The sequence below is a fragment of the Monodelphis domestica genome, chromosome 1 (genome assembly GCF_027887165.1).
Source record: "Monodelphis domestica isolate mMonDom1 chromosome 1, mMonDom1.pri, whole genome shotgun sequence".
In the NCBI taxonomy this organism is placed as follows: Eukaryota; Metazoa; Chordata; class Mammalia; order Didelphimorphia; family Didelphidae; genus Monodelphis; species Monodelphis domestica.
The window spans coordinates 519,232,541-519,253,158 of record NC_077227.1 but is presented as its reverse complement, the minus strand read 5'-3'; the positions used below and the strand labels follow the sequence as shown (position 1 = coordinate 519,253,158).

The window sequence follows — 20,618 nt, the reverse complement described above, 5'->3', positions numbered from 1 at the left end:
GGAGGTCAGTTCAGTTCATGGCTACTGAGAACAACCCAGACCATTCTCAGGTTCGGAACAAGCAGAGGCCAAATAAGCCAGAGTATATATGAAAGCCCCAGAGGAAAAGAAAAATCAAAGACTAGAGCTGCTTTAAAGGCCCCAAATAAGGAGACCAGCGAAATATAAACAATCATGGCTATAAAAGTCAAATCTGCAATAGGAGAAGATAAGGCACTGAGGGGACTGTCCTGTGTCAGCACCTGTGCCCCCAATCTGCCCTGGACTTCTGGGGAAGGAGAGAAGGGGCCCTGGCCCCAAATCCATGGCCACAGGTTCAAATGCAGCCTTTGGTGACCATGATCTGTGGGACCCAAAGCAAATCATTTAACCTTCCCCCAATTTTTTCTTGTGTCAAGTGAGGGGGTACTGCTAAATGGCCTCTGAGATCCTTTCCAGCCCTCAAAGGCCTGTTCTAGGTTTAGGGGATATAAGGACAAAAAAGGAACAGTCCCTGCACTCAAGGACTTCCTGTTCTATCAAGGGAAATAATATATGTATACATAGAAAACAAAAATAAGATGATTGGCATGGGGGGGATGGAGTTTAACAGCTGTTAAGGTAAGAAAAGTTCTTTTGTAAAAGGTGGCACTTAAGTAGAGTACATTTAGAAAATATACCCTTTAAAATTCCAGTAAAGATTTAAGAACTGAAAAAATAGGTCGATTTAGAGAATGAAAAAAAAACAAGGCTTTCTTAGATTTACCAATTTCTTATCTTTTGAAAAAAAATTTATGGCATTATAAACTAGCCTGATTATTGAAAACCAGCATAAAATTATTTAAATACCATAAATCTGAATAACTATGCTTTCCAGGAGTGAAAAAAAAGAAAAGAGAAACTGAATTTAAGAGGTTTGAAAAATCCTCAAAAAATATTAAGGAAATAAAATAAGCTCATTTCTTAAAATAAAGTGTTAAACATGAGTGATTTAAAAGGCTGATACAATATAGTACCATAGAGAGAGTGCTGATCCAGGAGTGAGGAAGTCTTATATTTGAATCTTGCCTCTGATATTTTCTAGTTTCATAACTCTGAATGATTCACTAATCCTCTCTGAGCTTCAGTTTCCCCATTTATAAAATTGGAATAATACCTGAAGCCAGGACAGGCCTTAGTGGATAGAGGCCTAGAGACAGGTTCAAATCTGGCCTCAGACACTTCCTATCTGTGTGACCCTGGGCAAGTCACTTAACTCCCATTGCCTAACCTTTACTGCCTCTTCTGCCTTGAACCCAATACACAGTGTTAACTCTAAAACAGAAGGAAAGGGCTTAAATAATAATACTAACACCTACTGTACTGCCTCACAAAGCTTTTGTGGGGCTCAAAGGAGATAATGTGGATGAAGCACTGTGTCCATTATTAGTATCACCCTTTACTGCCTCTTCTGCCTTGAACCCAATACACAGTGTTAACTCTAAAACAGAAGGAAAGGGCTTAAATAATAATACTAACACCTACTGTACTGCCTCACAAAGCTTTTGTGGGGCTCAAAGGAGATAATGTGGATGAAGCACTGTGTCCATTATTAGTATCACCCTTTACTGCCTCTTCTGCCTTGAACCCAATACACAGTGTTAACTCTAAAACAGAAGGAAAGGGCTTAAATAATAATACTAACACCTACTGTACTGCCTCACAAAGCTTTTGTGGGGCTCAAAGGAGATAATGTGGATGAAGCACTGTGTCCATTATTAGTATCACCCAGTGTGACACAAATGTGTTACCTGGATTAATAGTCATGAAAGTATTAAGTCAACTTCATTCTTTGAGGAGAAGATAGAGAAAAGATAGTGGAAGCATTTAAGACAGCAGAAAGAACAACAATGAATGAAAACGAGGCCTTGGTGCTCAGAACTTCAGTTCTGAACCAATACTGAAAGCAGCTTCCTCTGTGGAATCCCCACAATGGCCTCACCAGCCTTCCCCCCATACCTGCCTTACACCAAGTTCCTAAAGGAGTCTCCTTTGGAGACCACCTCACCACATCATTGCCATGCTCTTTCCTGCAGAGGTCTATTGTCTAGCCACACTGTTTTGGTGGCAAGCGGCTGTTTGTCTAAAAGACTTTGGCAGAGAGCCTGAACAAGACAAGCACTCACTAAAGGTCAGAAGAAGCAATAAGGGGACACCCCCCCCCCGGCTGCATAGCCATTGTGAGACACTGGCAGGCCCACAACAAGGAAGGCATTGGGCACGAGGGGCAAACTCAACATGCGCCAATGTGAAGATATCTCTACTCCGTGTGGTTGCTGGGCTATTTGTGGCCAGCCTGTGGCAGAGCCTTCTGGGCTCATGTTCTCCTGCCCCCATAGGGCACAGCGCACACCAAGTCCCATCCGTGGCATCATCTCGGTCCCTGAGAGCACAAAGGTCAATGACCAACTAAAGGCTCTCATCACAGAGAAGGGGTCTCTACACTGTCAGTAGTAAGAACTCCTGGGAGATCATACCAATGAAATCATGCATCTCGTTTACAAACCTGAGCTGCAGACACTGTGCTCAGAGAGTGAACAGGAACTTCCACCACTCTTAGACTACCAAGTGAACTTACTTCTTTTAACTCAATGGATGCTCCATTAATAATAATTAATGATGCACTGACAGCACCTACCTTTTGGTTTTGATGCCTTCAAAATCAGATTTATAAGTTCTGGGACATCAAAGTAAGCAGCATAATGTAAAGCATTCATGTTTGTCCAGCGACTTCTCAAGCTGACATCTGCCCCCAATTCAATCAAATAAGAGGCAAATTTTACAGCTGTTTCAACATCACCTAAGAAAAAAGTTTTTTTTTCAAATTATTTTCCCTAGATAAGAAAAACAGCATATTCAACCGATGACCCATTTTTTTATTCATGTAAAAAGCCCTAAGCAAATAGGCTATTTTGTAAAACATTTATAATTTTAAGAGAAAAAGCATCTAAAGGTAAGTTATCTCAATTTACATATTTTGTCACAAAAATATCCTAGCAAAATAAACTATTCCTGGTGTCTAAAAGACATCATTCATTAAAATACATTGTACTCTACTGAATATATTTTCAATGACTGGAGCAACAAAAACTATTAAAACTATAAGTTGGGGACAGTTAAGTGGCTCAATGGATAGAGAGTCAGGCCTAGAAAAAGGAAGTCCTAATTCAAATCTGGCCTCAGACATTCCCTAGCTATGGTGACCCTGGACAAGTCACTTAATCTACATTGCCTAGTCCTTAACAATCTTCTACCTTAGAACTTCTACCATGTTCACCAATGCATGGTATTGAATTTCAGAATCTTAATAGCATACTATAAAACATGTTCACTTCTAAATGATACCTTCAAAATTGCATATTTTTCACAAAAAAAACACTCAATCCATTTTTCTTCCCTTCTAAGAGTCAAAAAAGGGTAAATATATATTAATTAGAGCCTCCTGATAGGACATGACAACAATCTTTGGGCAGTTATGAGTGATACATTACTCTTTCAGGCCTCAATTATTCAAACTAATCAAGATGAAGGCATAGATAATACAAAAATTCATAAATGGACTTTGGAACACTATTTTTTACTTATATAAATATGCATTTGTTTGATATTCTGGGAATTCATTTCAAGTAAAACAATGAAGCCAAACTGAAAACCTTACTTAAGAAAAAGCTCTTTTTAACCCAGTTGACTCTAAGAGCATCTTGGGGGTGATGCAAAACATTAAGCTAAGCAAGCTGTCCCCTTCCTGGGGCAGAAAAGGTTAGATTACTGAATTTCGACAAATTGTCCTGTAGGCTTCAAGTAAAGTACAGAGAGACTGAGGAGCCATGTACCAAATAAGGAAACAAACTACAGTTCATAAAGCTTGAAAGCAAAATTATGTGGTATGGTGCAAAATATGCTGAATTTATCCTTAAATAATCAGGATCCCCTTGACCTTAGTTAGCCTTACTTACTTCATCAGGAATTCCCAATATTCACAGCATCCTTTTTCTCCATTATCAATTATGTTTTATGTCACAATATCCCTTCAACAAAGAATGTGAGGAAGTTTGAGTTTCACTTTTAAGATCATATGAAAATGTATTTTATAGCCAGTAAAGGCCAGGGATATGTGGTTTGACTTGATATTCTACTCCAAAGTTCTAAAATAAAAAGAACCAGTTAAGAGATCTGCCACCTACTCACCGATACCAGTAGCTCCAGATTTGCAGGTATAATGGAGAAGAGTCATATCAGTTAGTCCATCTCTATCATTTACATTACAACCTCTTTTGATAATCTATAACCAATCACAAGAGAATATAGTGTTATTAGTGGAGTACTCCTTTTAAATTAATAGAAAACTTGAGGAATCAAATTGATTTGCTCAAGAATGTAACCAGCCTCATATATTCAATTTAGTATTTGACTAACATAGTCTTGTGGAATTGACTTGCTCTTAAATAACTTTTCAGTCTGATACCATGAAACAATATTTATTGTGCTACACATCACCAGAAAAGAATATAAAACTTACATAACCAGATAACTAAAAGCATTCCTCCAAATACGTTCTTTGACCTTCATCTAAAATGAGTAAGTGGTTTTCAATGGGTATAATGTTAACAAAAATACTAGGTTACTCTACACAACCTGCCAGACATTTAAAAGTAAAAGCAACAAGTATTAATTAAGTGCTAGACACAAGGAATAGGCAAAAGACAGTCCCTCCCCTCAAGGAGCTCACAGACTAGAAGAGGACACAACATGCTATGAACAAACAAGACATACATAGACTAAGCTGGAGGTAATCTCCAAAGAAGACACCAGAGGGATAGGGAAAGGCTTCTTGCAGAAAGGGAAATTTTAGCTAAGACCTGAAGGTAGCAAGGGAATTCAGGAAACAAAGATGAGGAGAGAGAATTCTAAGGATGGGAGAAAGCAGTGAAAATTCCATCAGGAGATGGGAGTGTCTTGTGTGAGGAAAAAAAAGAGGCCAGTATAGAGAGGAGTGGACCAAGTTATGAAGGGGTTTTTGATTATTGGTTTTATTAGGAAGGGTTTGAAAGCCAAGCAGATGCTTTTATATTTGATCCTGGAGGTAAATAGGGAGCTCCTGGAGTTTATTAACAATTCTTTGAAACAATAATAGATCTATATAGTCCTACTTATATCAGATAATATCAAAACTAAAGAAAGAAGACACAATCTGAGCTGATGCCAAATTTAAGCCTCTCTCTTTAGAAGAATATTAAAAGAAAACAGATGACATACTAAACCACAGTGGTCAAGAAAAAAACTACAACAGAACAAATCCCACTATAATGAACTCTGTAGAACACATGAACATTTTCGATCATAGGAGAATTACAAACTGACACATGGGCTACTCTTTATATACAATTCTTTTAAACTATATAATAATTAAAACCGCCATTACTGTTAGTCTTACATACAAAGAAGCAGTTTTGTTATGCAGAATCCTTTCTTGAAATGATGCTCCTTAAATTCAGTCTTTACATAAACTATTTTCATAAAGCACAGTTTCCTCTGCACACTTAAGCTCATCATGAGATATCATTGTTTAATCTTCCCATTTTTAGCAAGTCATTGTGTCACAGTGGACATTATCTCTATAGAACGTTTCTGTACTTATATCTTCATCATAAATGTGCTTGAACAAATAATGAAGTCAGTTCCTGAGATAGCATGTTAAATCTAAAAAGATCAATAACAAAAGAATCTAATATGCTGGAATAAAAGAAAAAATATTGTTAAATTCAATTTAGGGAGTTATTTTAGGGTGCTTAATTTATATTTCTAATCAGAGAGAAGATAAGTTACAGATCTAGGATTAGAGATTCCATTCCATTTAAATCTTATCTTCTTACCATCTTTTCCCTTTTTCCTTGGGAAATTGCACCTCAGAAAACCAATTTTGAATAAGTAATTTTTAATGAATATTTGGGAAGTTACATATTAATCAATCTGCCCCAATGAAAGGCTTAGTGAAGAAAAACAATTCAGTGGTCAAACAAAACCTGCCTACATTTGTGGTCCTACTAGTCATCCAGTGCTTGCCTTTGAACATACTCAAATATTCAATGGATCTGAGATCACGGTCACTTCAGAAGTTCCCTCTAGTTGCTTGAGGTCTAATTAATGCATAGTTGTCTGTTCTAGGTGACTTTGTTCTATGTTCTTCCAAGTTTTCCACAAGAGATCTACCCACTCTGCTAAAGAACTTCCTCACTTTCTTTTGCCATCATTAAGGTACCAGTGATGCATTCTAAGACTTCATAATATTCTATGGTGTACTTATGCCTAGCATATATCTCCTCCATTGCCTTTTAAGAAGCACCTACAATCACAACTCTTTGAAGACCTTAGTGCTACATGATTCTCAATAAAATAGCATTCCTATAGGAATAATGGTGAATGAAGATGTTTTTGTTTTGTTTTGTCAGGTAGGAGCCTGGAAATGCAAATGATTTCTTAAATTGTTACCCAACTTACTATCTTTTGCAATGATCAATTGAATGATCAATTGAACACTGAAACCTGAACATGGCCCTCTTGGTGTTTTTAATATTGGTTTGCTTCCAACACCTATTTTTTCTGTGTATAATTGGTCTGGCCTAATAATTTTTCCCAATTTCATCAATTTCATTTTTAAGTGCTATTCCTACTGCATTGACACCAAAGAAGAATACTAAGAGCCAATCTAGATTTTCTTTTGTTTCACAGGTTTACTTGGACAAAGATTTCATCATTAAATCCCCAGCCTACTTGTAGTGTGCCTCTCTGTACCAGCACAGTCCTCAAATGTGAGAGAAACTCTGTGATGAGAACCATACAAAGCCTTTTTCAGTTTGCTAGAAATTGCCTGATGGGCAACTAGGTGACTCAATGGATAGAGAGCTAGGCCTGGAGATGGGAGGTCCTAAGTTCAAATCTGGATTCAAATATTTCCTAGCTGTGTGACCCTTGGCAAGTCACTTAACCCCAACTGCCTAGCCCCTACTGCTCTTCTGTCTTAGAACCAATATTTAGTATCCATTCTAAGATGGAAGGTAAGGATTTAAAAAAAAGAAAGAAATTGCCTAAACTTTCAGGTTCATTTCAGCACTATAATAAAGCAAAAAAGACTTTTGTAAAGGAACTTAAAAGTACAAAGTATAAATGAAAATATCACAGTCAAAAGTGGATCTTTAATATATGAAACCTGTTCAGAGCACTGTTACAAGGATTGATAAAACATTGTCCTGGTTTAAAAAGAGCTTGTAATTTAGTTTGATTATGACCTTGCCATTTCTCAACTCTCATCTTATGAGACCTAACATAGGATACAATATATTAAAAAGTTCTAATTCTGATAACACAAACTTTTTAAACTGCAAAACTTGGACATTATATTTTAAGAATGTATATTCCTTACCTCATTCCCAATAATGTCAATGTTCTGTTGGACTTGGGGAACCCATTGTCTTAAAATGGCAAATAATTCAGATACTGATGTTTTAGGATCAAAAAGGATTTCTTGACAGGATGCATCATTGGGATCAAAAAAAGAAAATTCTGTTTAAAATAAGAAAATGTGATTTTAGTAGATAAGCAACAAAGAAATCCCTTAATACTCATTATAGTAAGGTTCATAGATTTCAAAGCTGGCAGGAACGTTCATTAGAATTCATTTAGTACAATCCCAATTTTACAAATGAGAAAAGGGAGGCCTAGAGATTAAGGGACTTGTCCAAGCTAGTTTGAGGCACAGTAAAAATGAGATACTAAGTCTCCCAATCTGAATCTAATCTTCCAGTGTTATCACATTACTTCTTCAAATTCTAAAATGCTATGATTCCAAACTACAGATTGCTAATGAAATCAAGTTCTATTTTTCATGACACATGTAACTAATTATTCCAAGGTAAAAAAAATTATTAGTATCTATACACAATGGAAAACCTAGAGATATCAGGAAAGATACCTCATTTTCTTCTCCATTGCCCTTTGCTATTTTGTGAAGTCATATTCTACCTCTAAAGTTCTGTAATATTAGAAGAATTCTGGAGATTTATATCATTTTCTAAACTGTGAATTCAAGAAGTCTGCCAATATTGCTATACATACATAAACACACACACACACACACACACACACACACACACACACTTGTTTAAGTGAAATGTGCATGTTGACAAGAAATAAAGCAATCAGGAAAGGAATGCAAATGAAAATAAGCCATAATAAAAACAGAACTTTTGGAATTTGTGAAAGTTACTATGAATGTTTTCAGAATGAACATGCAAAAGCCTAAATAAAAGTATACATGTGTGACAGAGGCTGGCACTAGAGAAAAACTGCCAGACTGAAGAGTATGTGAAATTGATCACCTCAATGGGGGAGGGGCCCCAGAAGTGGAATACTGAGGAGAGGAGACTCTGGTGAGGAGAGCAGTGAGGGTCAATCAGTCTTGAGACACCAAAGGGAGAAGGTGGGAAAAAGACTTTCTCCTGAGGGTTATCCACTTTTCCTGCTGCTGACTGGAAATCCTTCCCCCCAACACTTCCCAATTGAAAGGACTTTCTGAAGAGAAACCTGAGCAGACTTTACCTCAGCTCCCGTTGCCCAGGGGTGAGTCAACCTGACTTTCTCTCAGGAGGCTCAGGCTGCCAAGGCCTAAGTTCCCCCAAAACTCGAGGAGGGAGGGGAAAGGGTTTAGATAGAGACAGGGATCCCCTTTCCCCACTCTCCTTTTCCCATTCTTCCCTGCCCTGTTATTCCTTTTGTATTATCTGATTGAGCTAACATTAAAAGTTATCTGTTTCCCAAGCTGAGTGTGAGTGAACAGATCAAGGGGAGGCCTTTTGGTCTCAAGTAGTGGAGGGGGGACAAGAGGGACAAGAGCAAATTGGGGAGAGAAGCTTTAGCTAAGGAGGGAAAGCAGAAGGGGGAAAATCTTTGAACCCCCTCTCCTCTCTCTGAGCCAACCCGTTACAGCTGCCGTCTCCCCTGAACTCCGCTTTGAGGAGGGGGTTCTCCTCTTTTTCCCCCCTCTCCATACCAAAAGTCCAAGCCTTCCAGCAGGGTACAAAACTCCCCCCCCCCTTTTATTTTTTTTAAGACACATGAAACAGTCAATCTACTGGTTTGCAGAAAGTTAAAATTGCTATACAACATACCACAGTCTGAAGGCATTGGTGCTGCAGAAACGGAAAAGATAACTGGGGTGTCTGAACTTGAAAATAAAAATGGGTATCTTCCAATCAAAGAACTTCCTTCTGAAGAAAGATCTGGAAGGTCTTCTATGGTCATCCTCTAGAAAGCCACCTTTAAAGAAAACAACAACAATAACAACAAAAAAACATTTTTACCCCCATGAAGCTTAATATAGTCAAGTCTTTTTTAAAAAATGTTTTAAATAACCTTTTCTTTTAATGATGAATCTTGTTTTTTCAATTTTTAATTGCAGGACTACTTTTTTTTCCTCATAGGAAAGAAATCTGTCCTTTAGGCAAGCTGATACAAAGTAGTAAGTTGTTTTTTTTTCCAATAAGATCTCTTGCCAGTGACAAAGGAAATTTTTCCCAAAAAGGTGTGAGTGATAACATGCAGCACATTTCACAATAATGGGTGAAACCTGTTTCAAAATCCCAGACTAATCTAAAAGGGCGGGGTTTATGTTCTCTTAACTCATACTAAGGTACAAAGTAGACACTGGCAAAAGTTATCTATTAAAGCCTACTAATCCAGAATGCTGACAAGAATGATATCTATCATCACATACTGCATGCAACACAATGGGCTTGTGTTTTTCACATACAAAGAATCTCTTCTGTGATGAATTTCCATTCCATTTCAATGTCCAAATGAAATTTTTGTGGAAATTATGGTCACATAATAAACTTTGCTTTCAAGTATTTATTGATACTGTCTTATAGTCATCATTTCTTGTGGATAATAAATAGGATCTCAGCTGATTCTGGGCCCTGAAAGAGTTGGAAAACAGGAACTTTTGAAACAAAGTAGGCACATTGTTTCACTACCCCCAGGAAGCATGTAAATAATAACCAGGAAATTCATTCTACCCTATTGAATAGTTACTTAATTCTGGGCCTAGCTTCCATCTGAAGCACCTATGCAATATAAAGAAATAGAGTACTTGACAGGCTGCCTCTCAAGCTCCTCCCAAGACAGTTGAGGATTCTTTTTGGGAGACACACCAGACTGAATTCAAGAAGCATGTTACAGGGGGCAGCTGAGTGGTTCAGTGGATTGAGATCCAGGCTTAGAGATGGGAGGTCCTAGGTTCAAATCTGGCCTCAGATACTTCCCAGCTGTGTGACCCTGCGCAAGTCACTTAACCCCTCATTACCAAGCCCTTGCCACTCTTCTGCCTTGGAACCAATACACAGTTTGGTTCCAAGACAGAAGTTAGAGGTTTAAAATAATTTAATTGATTAATTAATTAATAAAAAGAAGCATATTACAGAAGAAGAGCTTCCCAAGATATGTTGAACATAATGATCATTGCTCAGTACTGTTGGGACAAATAATATCATCTCAAGGAACCTGGAAAGTATTGCTACGGATTAGGACATCCTGGCCAAGAAACCTAAGACCTCAGAGGCACAGGTGACACTTTCATCACCACTGCTCACTAAAGGTTTGGCCTTCAGAAGAAAAAGGAGAACTTGGGAAGCAAACAGCTACTTAAGAATGTAATGATGGCAATAACTCCTCCCCCGCCCTCTTTTGGGGATGATGTAGCAATCAGCGGTGATGGTGGTAAGATGGGAATTTTGAAATGACTAATCAGCAATTGGCGCATGGTTTTTATTTTGTATCCTCTGTATTCATTGATTTCTAATGATCTTTAATAAACCTCTTGAAATATTAAAAAAAAAAAGAATGTAATGATGGAGAACAGGATTTGGATTTCCATCCTAGAGCTTAAGATACAGGAATGACCGGCTTTTGGCAAGGGACGGTTTGCATCAAATAAGGTTGATAAAAATATGTTTGCCTAAATCATTTGATTGAAGGGGAGGAGAAGGAGAGGGAGAAAACTGCTCACCTATGTCCAACAAGAATATCGTTGGACAGGTCGAGTAATTAGACAACAAGAAAGAAAGTTTTAATAAAATTCATAGCTTTGGTAACTAGAGCACTAGCTAAAGTCAGAAGACCTGGATTCAAATCTCATCTCTGATATTTACTAGCTATGTGATCTTGGGGCTCAGTTTCCTGTCTGTAAAATGAATAAGGTAGACTAGAGAGTTCCTAAGATTTATTCTAGCTCTAGAGCTATAAACCTATGAAATGCAAAAAATATGAGAAATAAACAATGGGAAGCAGAGGTCTTAATGCAACAAGGGCAGTTTAACCTCAACAAGTATCACTAAGTTTTGGGTGGATTTGACTTATGGAATACAGCATGTAAAGAATATATTTAATTCAAAAGAAATCCATTAGCATGGTATAGATGCACAACATCTGTACAACAGGGATAGATGAGGGAAAGAGATATATATTCATGTGAATAAATCCACAAACAAGGGGACCTAAGCATAAGTAAAATTATTTGGGTGAGGTCAACAAAGAAACAAAGGGAATATTAAAGCAGGACACTAGATCTCTTAGAAGAAAAAATGGATAGGTTCAGGAAACATATCACAAACCTGGCCCAGAGGCATGCCATAAGTGATTCAAGCCTCCATCAACATCTGACATCTGCCCAAATCCTCTCTTTGCTAAAAGAACAGCCAAAAAGTGTTTACTTTGCCTTAATGGTCATTCCATTCTTTAATAAACAGAGGTAGGAGCAAGGAGCAAGAACTGTTACCAGATCCTGATAAGAAATTAGTTGTTAAAGTATAAAAATGGCTATGACTTTTTAGTGTCCATGATCACATTGAACATGGGGTTTCAAAAGGTCTAGGCTGAAATGCCAAGTAATACTTCCTGGCTGCATGGAACAGGGGCAAGCCCCTGAATTTCTAAATAGCTTAGTTTCCTCATCTATAAAATAGGGATACTAATTCAAGCCCTATTTATCTCACTGGGTTGTTGTGGAAAATGCACTTTGTAAACCTTAAAAGTTCTATAGCTCAATTAGCTATGATTATTATTATCATGTAAAGCCAAACAGTCAGATACATATCTCATATTTGGAGAATAGATTTAAAAGATTTCTAACATATATAATAGGATGAAATAAAAAAAAAAGTAATGCAGTCATAGGTTATATGAAAGTAACATCTAGAGGGGAGGACAAAATAGTCCCATTCTACTTGGCTGTGGTAAGATCACAACAAGAGAGAAATATTGATAAGCTGGAAGGAGTCCAGAAGAAGGCCATCATGATAATGAGATGGGAAGGCATGCTAGGGAAGAAACAAAACCACTCCTAAAGCAAAAGACTCAATTATCTTTAAATATTTTAAGGGCTATCATGTGACAGAAGCATTACATTTGTTCTGATTGGCATTAGAAAGGAGAGTTGGGAATAACAGGAAGCAGGAGAGGAAAAGACTTAAGATCAAAGCAAAGAAAAGCTTTCTAACAAATAGTGCTATCTGAAGGAGTTGCCCATGACTGTGGTTTTTTTAAGAGAGCCTGGATAACTTTCTGAAGAGATTATAAAGGAGATTTCTACCTGAAAGGTTCAGATTAGGAATAGATGCCCACTCAGGTCTCTTTCAACCCTGAGATTCTATAATTATATAGTGCTTTATTAGAGTCTTAGAAATGATTTCTTCCATTCCTAGGAACTGAGAAGGAAACAGACATGATATCTGGTCAGAAAAACAGGACACAATCAACTTTCTAGATTCTCCTGGATTAGGTTCTTCATGTGGGACTTTATTATACATTTGAAAAAGTTAATTTTCACATGTGTAGGCAAGTGCAAATCACTAAATCATATTCCAAAAATGATTTTTTTTTCCTTTTTATATAGATGTTCTTTTGAGCTTTGGTTTGCTCCATCTCCAACTTGAGTCAGTTCACTACTGGGGCTGACCATGGTGATGCTGGTTCAAGTGTGGAGCCCGACACAGCTCAGAATTCTCAAGTTCAAGTCAGCCATCAATCAACCAACCACAGCTTTCCAGGTAGCAGAGATTTCAGCAATTACCACCTTTCTACCACACTACAGTTTATCCCTAACTTCCAGAAACCTGCTAGCCTTCGCTTTTGGAAAAAAGGAAAGGAGACTCAAGAGATGAATAAATCTGGAGTTTCAGAAAAATAGTATGTAAGGCACGACTTATGTTTTTTCTCTGTTCGAAATTCTTTTTACATAATGGCAGCAAGAATTTCCTCTAGAGATTACAGAGGAAAATATATTTTTACAGGAGAAAAAAGTTTTTTTCAACTTTAAAGAAAAAAATAGAATTTGTACATTATTATAGTCTATCTCTTACTAGCAATTAGTCATTTAAAGCATAGGTTAATTTTGTTATGAAAAATTATGATAAATAGAAAAAAGTAAGGTAAAATGATAGCATTTATTTATTAATGAATCTACCTATATACATTTTAATTTACTAGATGTTGGTTTAATATGGGCAACCCGATATTATTTAAGGGCTTTTGGGGGAAAAGAGTTAAGTAGAGCAATTAATCAATCCACAAACATATCCTGCCTGATATTTGACTTTTGTAGAATCAATTATTGTCCACTTAGGTGCTAAAGCATTACAGTGGGCACTTATTTTCTAAGGAAAAGCTATAGAGGGTAGACTGGAACTATAGATTTCCTGGGAGGGAAAGGAGAATGGAAGCCAGGGCTACCCCATAGGGATACTAGCAATATAACAGGATTTAGGATGTTATTAGTGTGGTTATGCTTTGATGGTGTCACTGATGTTAATGGTGATAATACAAGTAATGAATGAATGTGAAACAGATAACAGTAACTCATATATGTTGAAGTGAGGTGGCATTGGTTCTAAGTTACTGGGCATATGACAGATACCCCTTAGCTAGAGTATCATCACAAGTTCATACCACCTAAGCTTCAACTTGGAAAATGTTGGAAGAATTCCAGTCTTGTTTCATCACTCCTGAATACCACAATCATACCTGTTGCTCTGAGGGACTGCTTCAAGGAAGCTTGACCAGTGGCCATTTAATAAGAATCCTAATCCAGAAATGAAACACAGTTTTACTAAAATAGTTTAGGGATGCCAGGGGCTCACTGAAGACTTAAGAAACACACCTTTCATCTGCTAGCAGTTAGAGCTTTCCAGTCACATTCGCAGAGAACTGCATCTATCAGGCCCCTTTACTCAAAATGCATATTAAATATTTCCCCAGTCATGATTCTTTATTATCCCCCAGAAATTTCAAAGAAGTCTGACAGATATGGTATTTCAGTGCATATTCAAAAATCTGTTTATTTGCTGATAACAAAGTTTGTTCATTTATTCAACCAACAATCACTGGGTCTATTCTATGTGCTCAGAACTACATTTGTCACTGTGAAAAAGTTACAAAAGAAATAAATATGAGCCCATAAGAAGCTCACATTCCTGATAGAAAAATAAAACATTTGTACATGACAAGGCCACATATAACTCAATCTGATGTTGTAAAATATAAATTTGTATATATATATAAACAAGTAAAGAATAGGAGCAAGAGTATAAATCCTATTGGGGCACAATCATTCAGGGAGAAGAAAGTATATCAATGTCATAATTTAAGGATTGCCAATAGATTTTTCAGAATCAGGGTTACCATTTAAAACAATAAAAAGCAACACATTAAGGTCACATTTTTAAAAATTCTAAAAAACTTAAACTCAATCTAGTCTTTTCTAAAATAATATTAAGCAGACTTTCATAGTACTGGAGGCAATAATAATCACATCTCAATAATCAATCTTCTAGCATGGACAGATAACACATGTCAAATTTAACAAAGCATTAAAAAAAAGCATCCACATAATTACACTTGAAAAATAGGAAGGGACATGGTTGAGCTTTCAAAACAATAATTCAACAAATCACCCTCTGAGGGCTTCTTTTTTCCCCCATTATTCTATATAGTTTTGCTCTCCTCCCATAAAGACAAATGTCCTGCAACAACCAGTATGGTCAATTGTCAAATCAAAATTTCACAGTAAATTATTTCACAGAAGCAACTTTGTATATATTTATGCTACACTTTGGGGCACAGGTTGTTTTCCTTCAATAGAATATAAGTCTCTTGAGGGTAGGGGACCCTTCAGTTTGTTTCCTTATCCCCAAGGCCCAACTCAGTGCTTAATAAATGCTTGATGAATAAAATTTTAAAAGACTCCATAGAAACCATGCAAAAATGTCTGTGTGACAATAGGGAAGCCACTTAACTTCTCAGAGCCTTAGTTTCCTCATCTGCAAAATGTGACAATTAGATTAAAAGATCTGTAATAACCAATCCAGTTCTAATTCTGTTCTTTTGATCCTAAAAGTAAGCAGTTCATCTTAATGGAATTGGAAGTCTGTATTTCTTAGAACCTCATTCAGGACAACCAAAAAATAAGGCAAGAAAAAATAAACTTGGTAGTAAATTTTAGAGGTGGAATTAAGACAAACTGATATTCCCCCTTTTACTAATATCATGGAAAAGTTGAGTGCTTAAAAGAAAATCCTAGCATGATCCTAAAACGTGATAAATTGTTACTGACAGAATTATGCTAGTAACCAGTTTCACAGAACAGACACAAACAAATCTCCCCTGATGAGCAGACCCACTGACACCTAATCCAATACAATACTAACAAATTGTTTAATCCAATCCAAGAAAACAGGGCAAGTTACCAACTACTTAGTATCCAGTCCCAAGAGCAAATCTCTCTCCCTTCTAATTTCGGATGACTTCTCCAAACCAACAAAATGTTAATGCCAAAAAGACAAAAAGGGAAAGAGAGGCTTAGAAATTCTGGATGCATTTCTTTCTGGGAACTGTTGGTGGAAAGGTAAGTAACCAGGCACCTAGCAGAAGGAAATGGACCTCCCAGATCTGTATTTTATGTTCCTTTGTCCTGTGAATGCATCTATACTTGTCCAGAGTGAAAAATCAATGTGAAATAATCACCCTCCTCCAAGCCTAGAGTTATCTCCACTAATTGTCAGGCCTTGAACTCAGGTCTTCTTTACTACAAAGTCAACCCTTTATCCACTAAATCACACGGACAATGCTGCTCACTAATTTACTGAACCGAATTCCAGAGGAACGAGTACTACCACTGGAGTCGGAGAATCTGGGTTCAAATTCCTCCTCTGACACATATTCTCAGAATAAACCGGGACCGTTCCCTTAATCTCCTTATCTGGGAAAAGACAAGGTTGGACTAGATTAACTTCAGAAGTCCCATCTAGCTCTAGACCTATGATTCTACAACTCTAAGACAACCCAAAACCTGGATGTAATTATTCTTAAATCCCCTTGACCTTATAGGAGCTATGCAATTAAGAGACAACTAAATCTGGAGCAAGTAAACCTGGGTTCAAATGCCTGCCTCTGACCCTGTGCCACACTGAGCAAGTTGCCCTGGCCTCAGTTTCTTCGTGGGGGCGTACTAGGAGGCCTCTGAGGTCCCCTCGGCCCTAACTCTTCTCTACCAGCTAAGATGTCACTGGAAAAGCACGCAGCAGGTGCAACACTCCTTGCATCCTTGCTTCCGAGTGGGTCCGAGGCTGAGGCTCTGACACCCCATTGCCATCACCACCCCCACCCCGGTGCAGAAGCTCGGGCGCCCCCAGCACCAGTGGTCCCTCCCTGCCACGCCGCGCGCACGCTCCACACGCCCCGAGCCACCCCCATTCCCCCTCCTCTCACACGCCGCCCCCACCTGTGCTCCTCCGGGTCCTCTCGGGGAGCCACGCCGAGGTCTGGGGCGGGGAAAGGAGCCCCAGGGAGCGGCTCAGGCCGCGCCAGAGGAGAGCAAACGGCGCCGCCTCCACCTGACGACGCTGCGAGCCGCACTGAGCGGGGCAGCCGCTGGCCCGCGGACCTTCAGGAGACGCCCCGCCCCGCCAGCTCCTCCGGGCCTCCCCCCCACCCCCCACCCCCCGACCCGCCTCCAACGGCCGCCGCCTCCGGGGCGCTGGTAACCGGCTCGCGCATGCACGCAGCACGCAAGCGCATATGGGACGCAGCCGCAGCCGCAGCGAGCGCCACCCTGACCCTCAACACGACTGTGACCGTGACCATGACCCAAGCTACCTGGCTCGACCGCACACGCAGGCGCATTCCGCCCCCTAACCCTATGGGCTTCCCGGTAGCCGACCCGAGAGAAAAGAGATAAAAATGCATGAAACATGTTCCCTGCCCAGAATCACAGATGAGGACCTGAAAGGTCCTTCAGTGACCATCCATTCCAGGGTTTCCTAAACTGGGGTCCACAGACTTGGGTGGATTGATTTCGGGGAAATTACGTTTTACTGCCACCAATCTCTAATTGAAATTTCTCATTTCCTTTGATTATTAATGGGCCCGTGGGCTTCACAGACTGCATGGGGAGTCCCTGACGCTTACAACGTTTGGTCCAATCCTCCCAATGAATTACTGCTGTAGACCTGGGAGGACCAAAAAAGTCTTCTAACCCAAACCCTTTATTCTATAAATGAAGACGCTGAGACTTGCGGGGGTTAAGCATCTTGCCAACAACACACGGAGGTCTTCTGACTTCAGAGCTGGTGTTTTTCAAAGATGAGAAAAATGCTCAAATCGGAGAAGAGGGCCCAAGCCACCCCTAATGAAAACTGTTTTCTCTGCTAGTATCACCCCTGTGGTGGCAGGAGCCCTGGACTTCGGGAGACCTGGGTCCTAGTGCTGATTCCTTACCAGAGACTTGAGGGAGGAAAGAATCAAGAGATCTCTAACTGGTAGGGAACGGGGCACTTGATCTTGAGTTTGATATCATATATTTTGTGAAGGAACACTAATATTACAGCTACAGCTAGGTCGGATTCAATGCAAATATTGAATCTTGTAAAGTGAATGCTGATTAGTATTATCTGAAGTTATAATTATGTAAAATAATTTTTTGGTTATCAAATAATGTGACCAGTTCACAAGTGGAATTCATTGTTTGTACTGAGACCTAGCTGTAATCAATTTTTTTCAAATGATTCCTCCCAGAGAGGATAATTACCAACTAGAGAGTTTTAAGCAGATACTCAGAATACGTCCCCACCCCACCCCCATTGGAAGGAAATACATTTTATTACCAAAAAACAAAAGGAAGACAAAAAGTTATACTAGAGTATTTATGAGTTGTATTGAGTGCTGCCAAATACTTTTTTTAAAAAGACAGCCTTAATTCTGAATGTTTAGTTGTCAAAATATTGCTATACTATTTCATACTCTCAGATTTTCCCACAACTGGTGATGAGAGAGTATGAAGATGCCTAAAAGGAATAGGTAAATCCAACACAACATAAATAGCTTTTTTAGGCCTACACAAAAGATGCCACAGAGAAAGATGGAAGCCATTTATACAGCATAAATGTTTAAAATAACATAAATAAAAGTGTTCCAAGCAACTTATGATCAAAAAGCATTGCCAAGAAGAAGAGAATTTTGAGGACAAATTGTAAAATTCCAGAGAATCTCTCTGCAGACAAAGCACATCCAATTTATTTTTGTCTTCCTCACTCTTTTCTAGGGAGCATCTTAGAAAAATGTTATCACTGAATAAGGACTAAGTAGTTTGTCAACTTATTCCTTGAGACAATTGCTAATTAACTAGCTTTTCAATTTTTGTCATGAAACCTCACCACAAAACACTTAATTTCTCTATTAAGCCAAATAAGACCATGCAATATTTAAAGAGCATGTGCTATATATATGGTTGCTTGGATGTTGTCCTTTGTAATTGAAAAGGACGAAAATGGCATCATTATGTTGGGGTCAGTGAACAGTGTGTCTGACTGTGGCTCATCAGACCAATACAAGGCACAAATAGTATGAACATTTGGGATGGAGATGTTTGCACATCAGTTTGCACATACCACAGTTCTTTTGATCCATTACAATTCTGCTTTGCTCATAGAACACAGTGCCTTCTTTGAAGCAGGATGGTCCTCTGCCAGTGTCTCCCATGTCTCACAATGAATACCAAAGTTCTGCAAAGAGACCTTGAGAGTGTCCTTGTACTATTTCTTCTAGCTCCAGGTGAGTGCTTTGAGTACTCCATAAAATAGTCTCTTGGGCAAACATTCATTTGGCATTCAAACAACGTGGCCAGCCCATCGGAGTTGCATTGTCTGCAGTAGACAATGCAGCAGAGTTTGAATACTTGGCAGTTCAGCTTGAGAAAGAACCTCGGTGTCTGGTGCCTTATCTTGCCAGGTGATTTACAGAAGCTTCCTAAGGCAATCCATCGGAAGTGACTCCGTTTCCTTGACTGGCACTGGTATACTGTTCAGGTTTCACAGGCACACAATAATGAAGTCTGCAAAGCATCGTGGTGAGCAGCCTAACACCTCTTCTCTCCCACACTTTGCTTGGGAGCCTTCCAAACACCGAGTGAGCTCTGGCAATGCATGCATCAACCTCATCATCTGTGTATACATCCCTAAAAGGTATACTGCCAGCATAAATGAACTGATCCACAGTTTAGGTTCTCAAGACTGCTGATAGTCACACTTAAAGAATGAAGAATTCAGACGTCATCAAGAAAACAGCTCTCACTGGCCTGCCACTCCTTGGGTGTTTCAGTGCTCTAGATTCAGGAAGGTCATAGGCTAGCCCAGTATACAGTGCCAGGCACAGAGGAACTGCTTAACAAATGCTTTTTCATTCATACGTCTAACTTTTTGTAGAAGATATCACATCTCTAAACTACACTCTCCAGTAATAGACATACTTGCTTCCATTTACACTCTTGAATCAAGAGGAGGAATAAACATTTTCCCTCCTCCTCACTATCCCTTTGTTATGATTAAATTCTCTGGAAATTGTGTCTTAATTTATAATTACTTATTAATAAAATGCAGGCCAGAGAAAGAGTATCCAAATGGATACTCAAAACCCTGATCCCACCACCACCCACTTGTCACATGTGGCCAGCTGTCTTCCCTTCCAAAAGCTGGGACCACATAACTAGTCCCTCTGTATTCCCAGGAAAAAAAGTTCCCACTTCCTCCCTGTGCTTCGATGTATGCTCTTCTTGGCATCCCTTTCCCAAAACCTCTTTAATTAGATCACTCCGACCTCACTGTGGACAAGAGGCAGATCAGACAGGACTCAGGAGACCTTTAAAATGGTTATACAGTGAACAAGTCCACTTTTCTCTGCTACACTGTTTTAAAAGGCTTATTTGCAGTTAAGCAAAAAGCTTTGTCTCCATGCTTATTCAGCTAGAGAGAGGGAGAAGAAGCATGTTATTGCTTCAATCTTGAGTTTGGATTTTTTCCTTTAAAATCCAAAGGATTTTGTCTTGGAATACCAAAAAGAAAAAAAAAAGTACAGGCTAGTGTTAAATTTTCACAATTTCCTGATCCTCTCCCTACTACTATTACTCAGCAACCTCTTCTTTGATATTCACCCCATCCATCATTCTCATCTACCAAACTTAGGTCATCCTCTCTCCTCTTTTAGAGTTCAGCACACGACTCACA

The 20,618-nt window shown here is 38.8% G+C and overlaps 1 protein-coding gene across 6 annotated transcripts in view; it reads right to left on the bottom strand.

Moving 5' to 3' along the window:
• The window catches only part of CLIP4 (CAP-Gly domain containing linker protein family member 4), a 144,635-nt gene that overhangs the window by 77,281 nt on the left and 46,736 nt on the right, over window positions 1–20,618 (bottom strand). For 4 of the 6 annotated variants that reach the window (XM_007476030.2, XM_056813219.1, XM_056813220.1 and 1 more), the window contains 4 exons: window positions 9,183–9,330; window positions 7,439–7,578; window positions 4,207–4,300; window positions 2,657–2,818 (listed from right to left, as the gene is read on the bottom strand). In XM_007476030.2, the coding sequence (XP_007476092.1) occupies window positions 2,657–2,818; window positions 4,207–4,300; window positions 7,439–7,578; window positions 9,183–9,315 (529 nt within the window). In that variant the 5' untranslated portion in view covers window positions 9,316–9,330. Of the gene's footprint in view, window positions 1–2,656; window positions 2,819–4,206; window positions 4,301–7,438; window positions 7,579–9,182; window positions 9,331–16,843; window positions 17,066–20,618 lie in introns of those variants that run through there. The other 2 variants (XM_001371329.4, XM_056813221.1) reach the window with 2 other exon arrangements.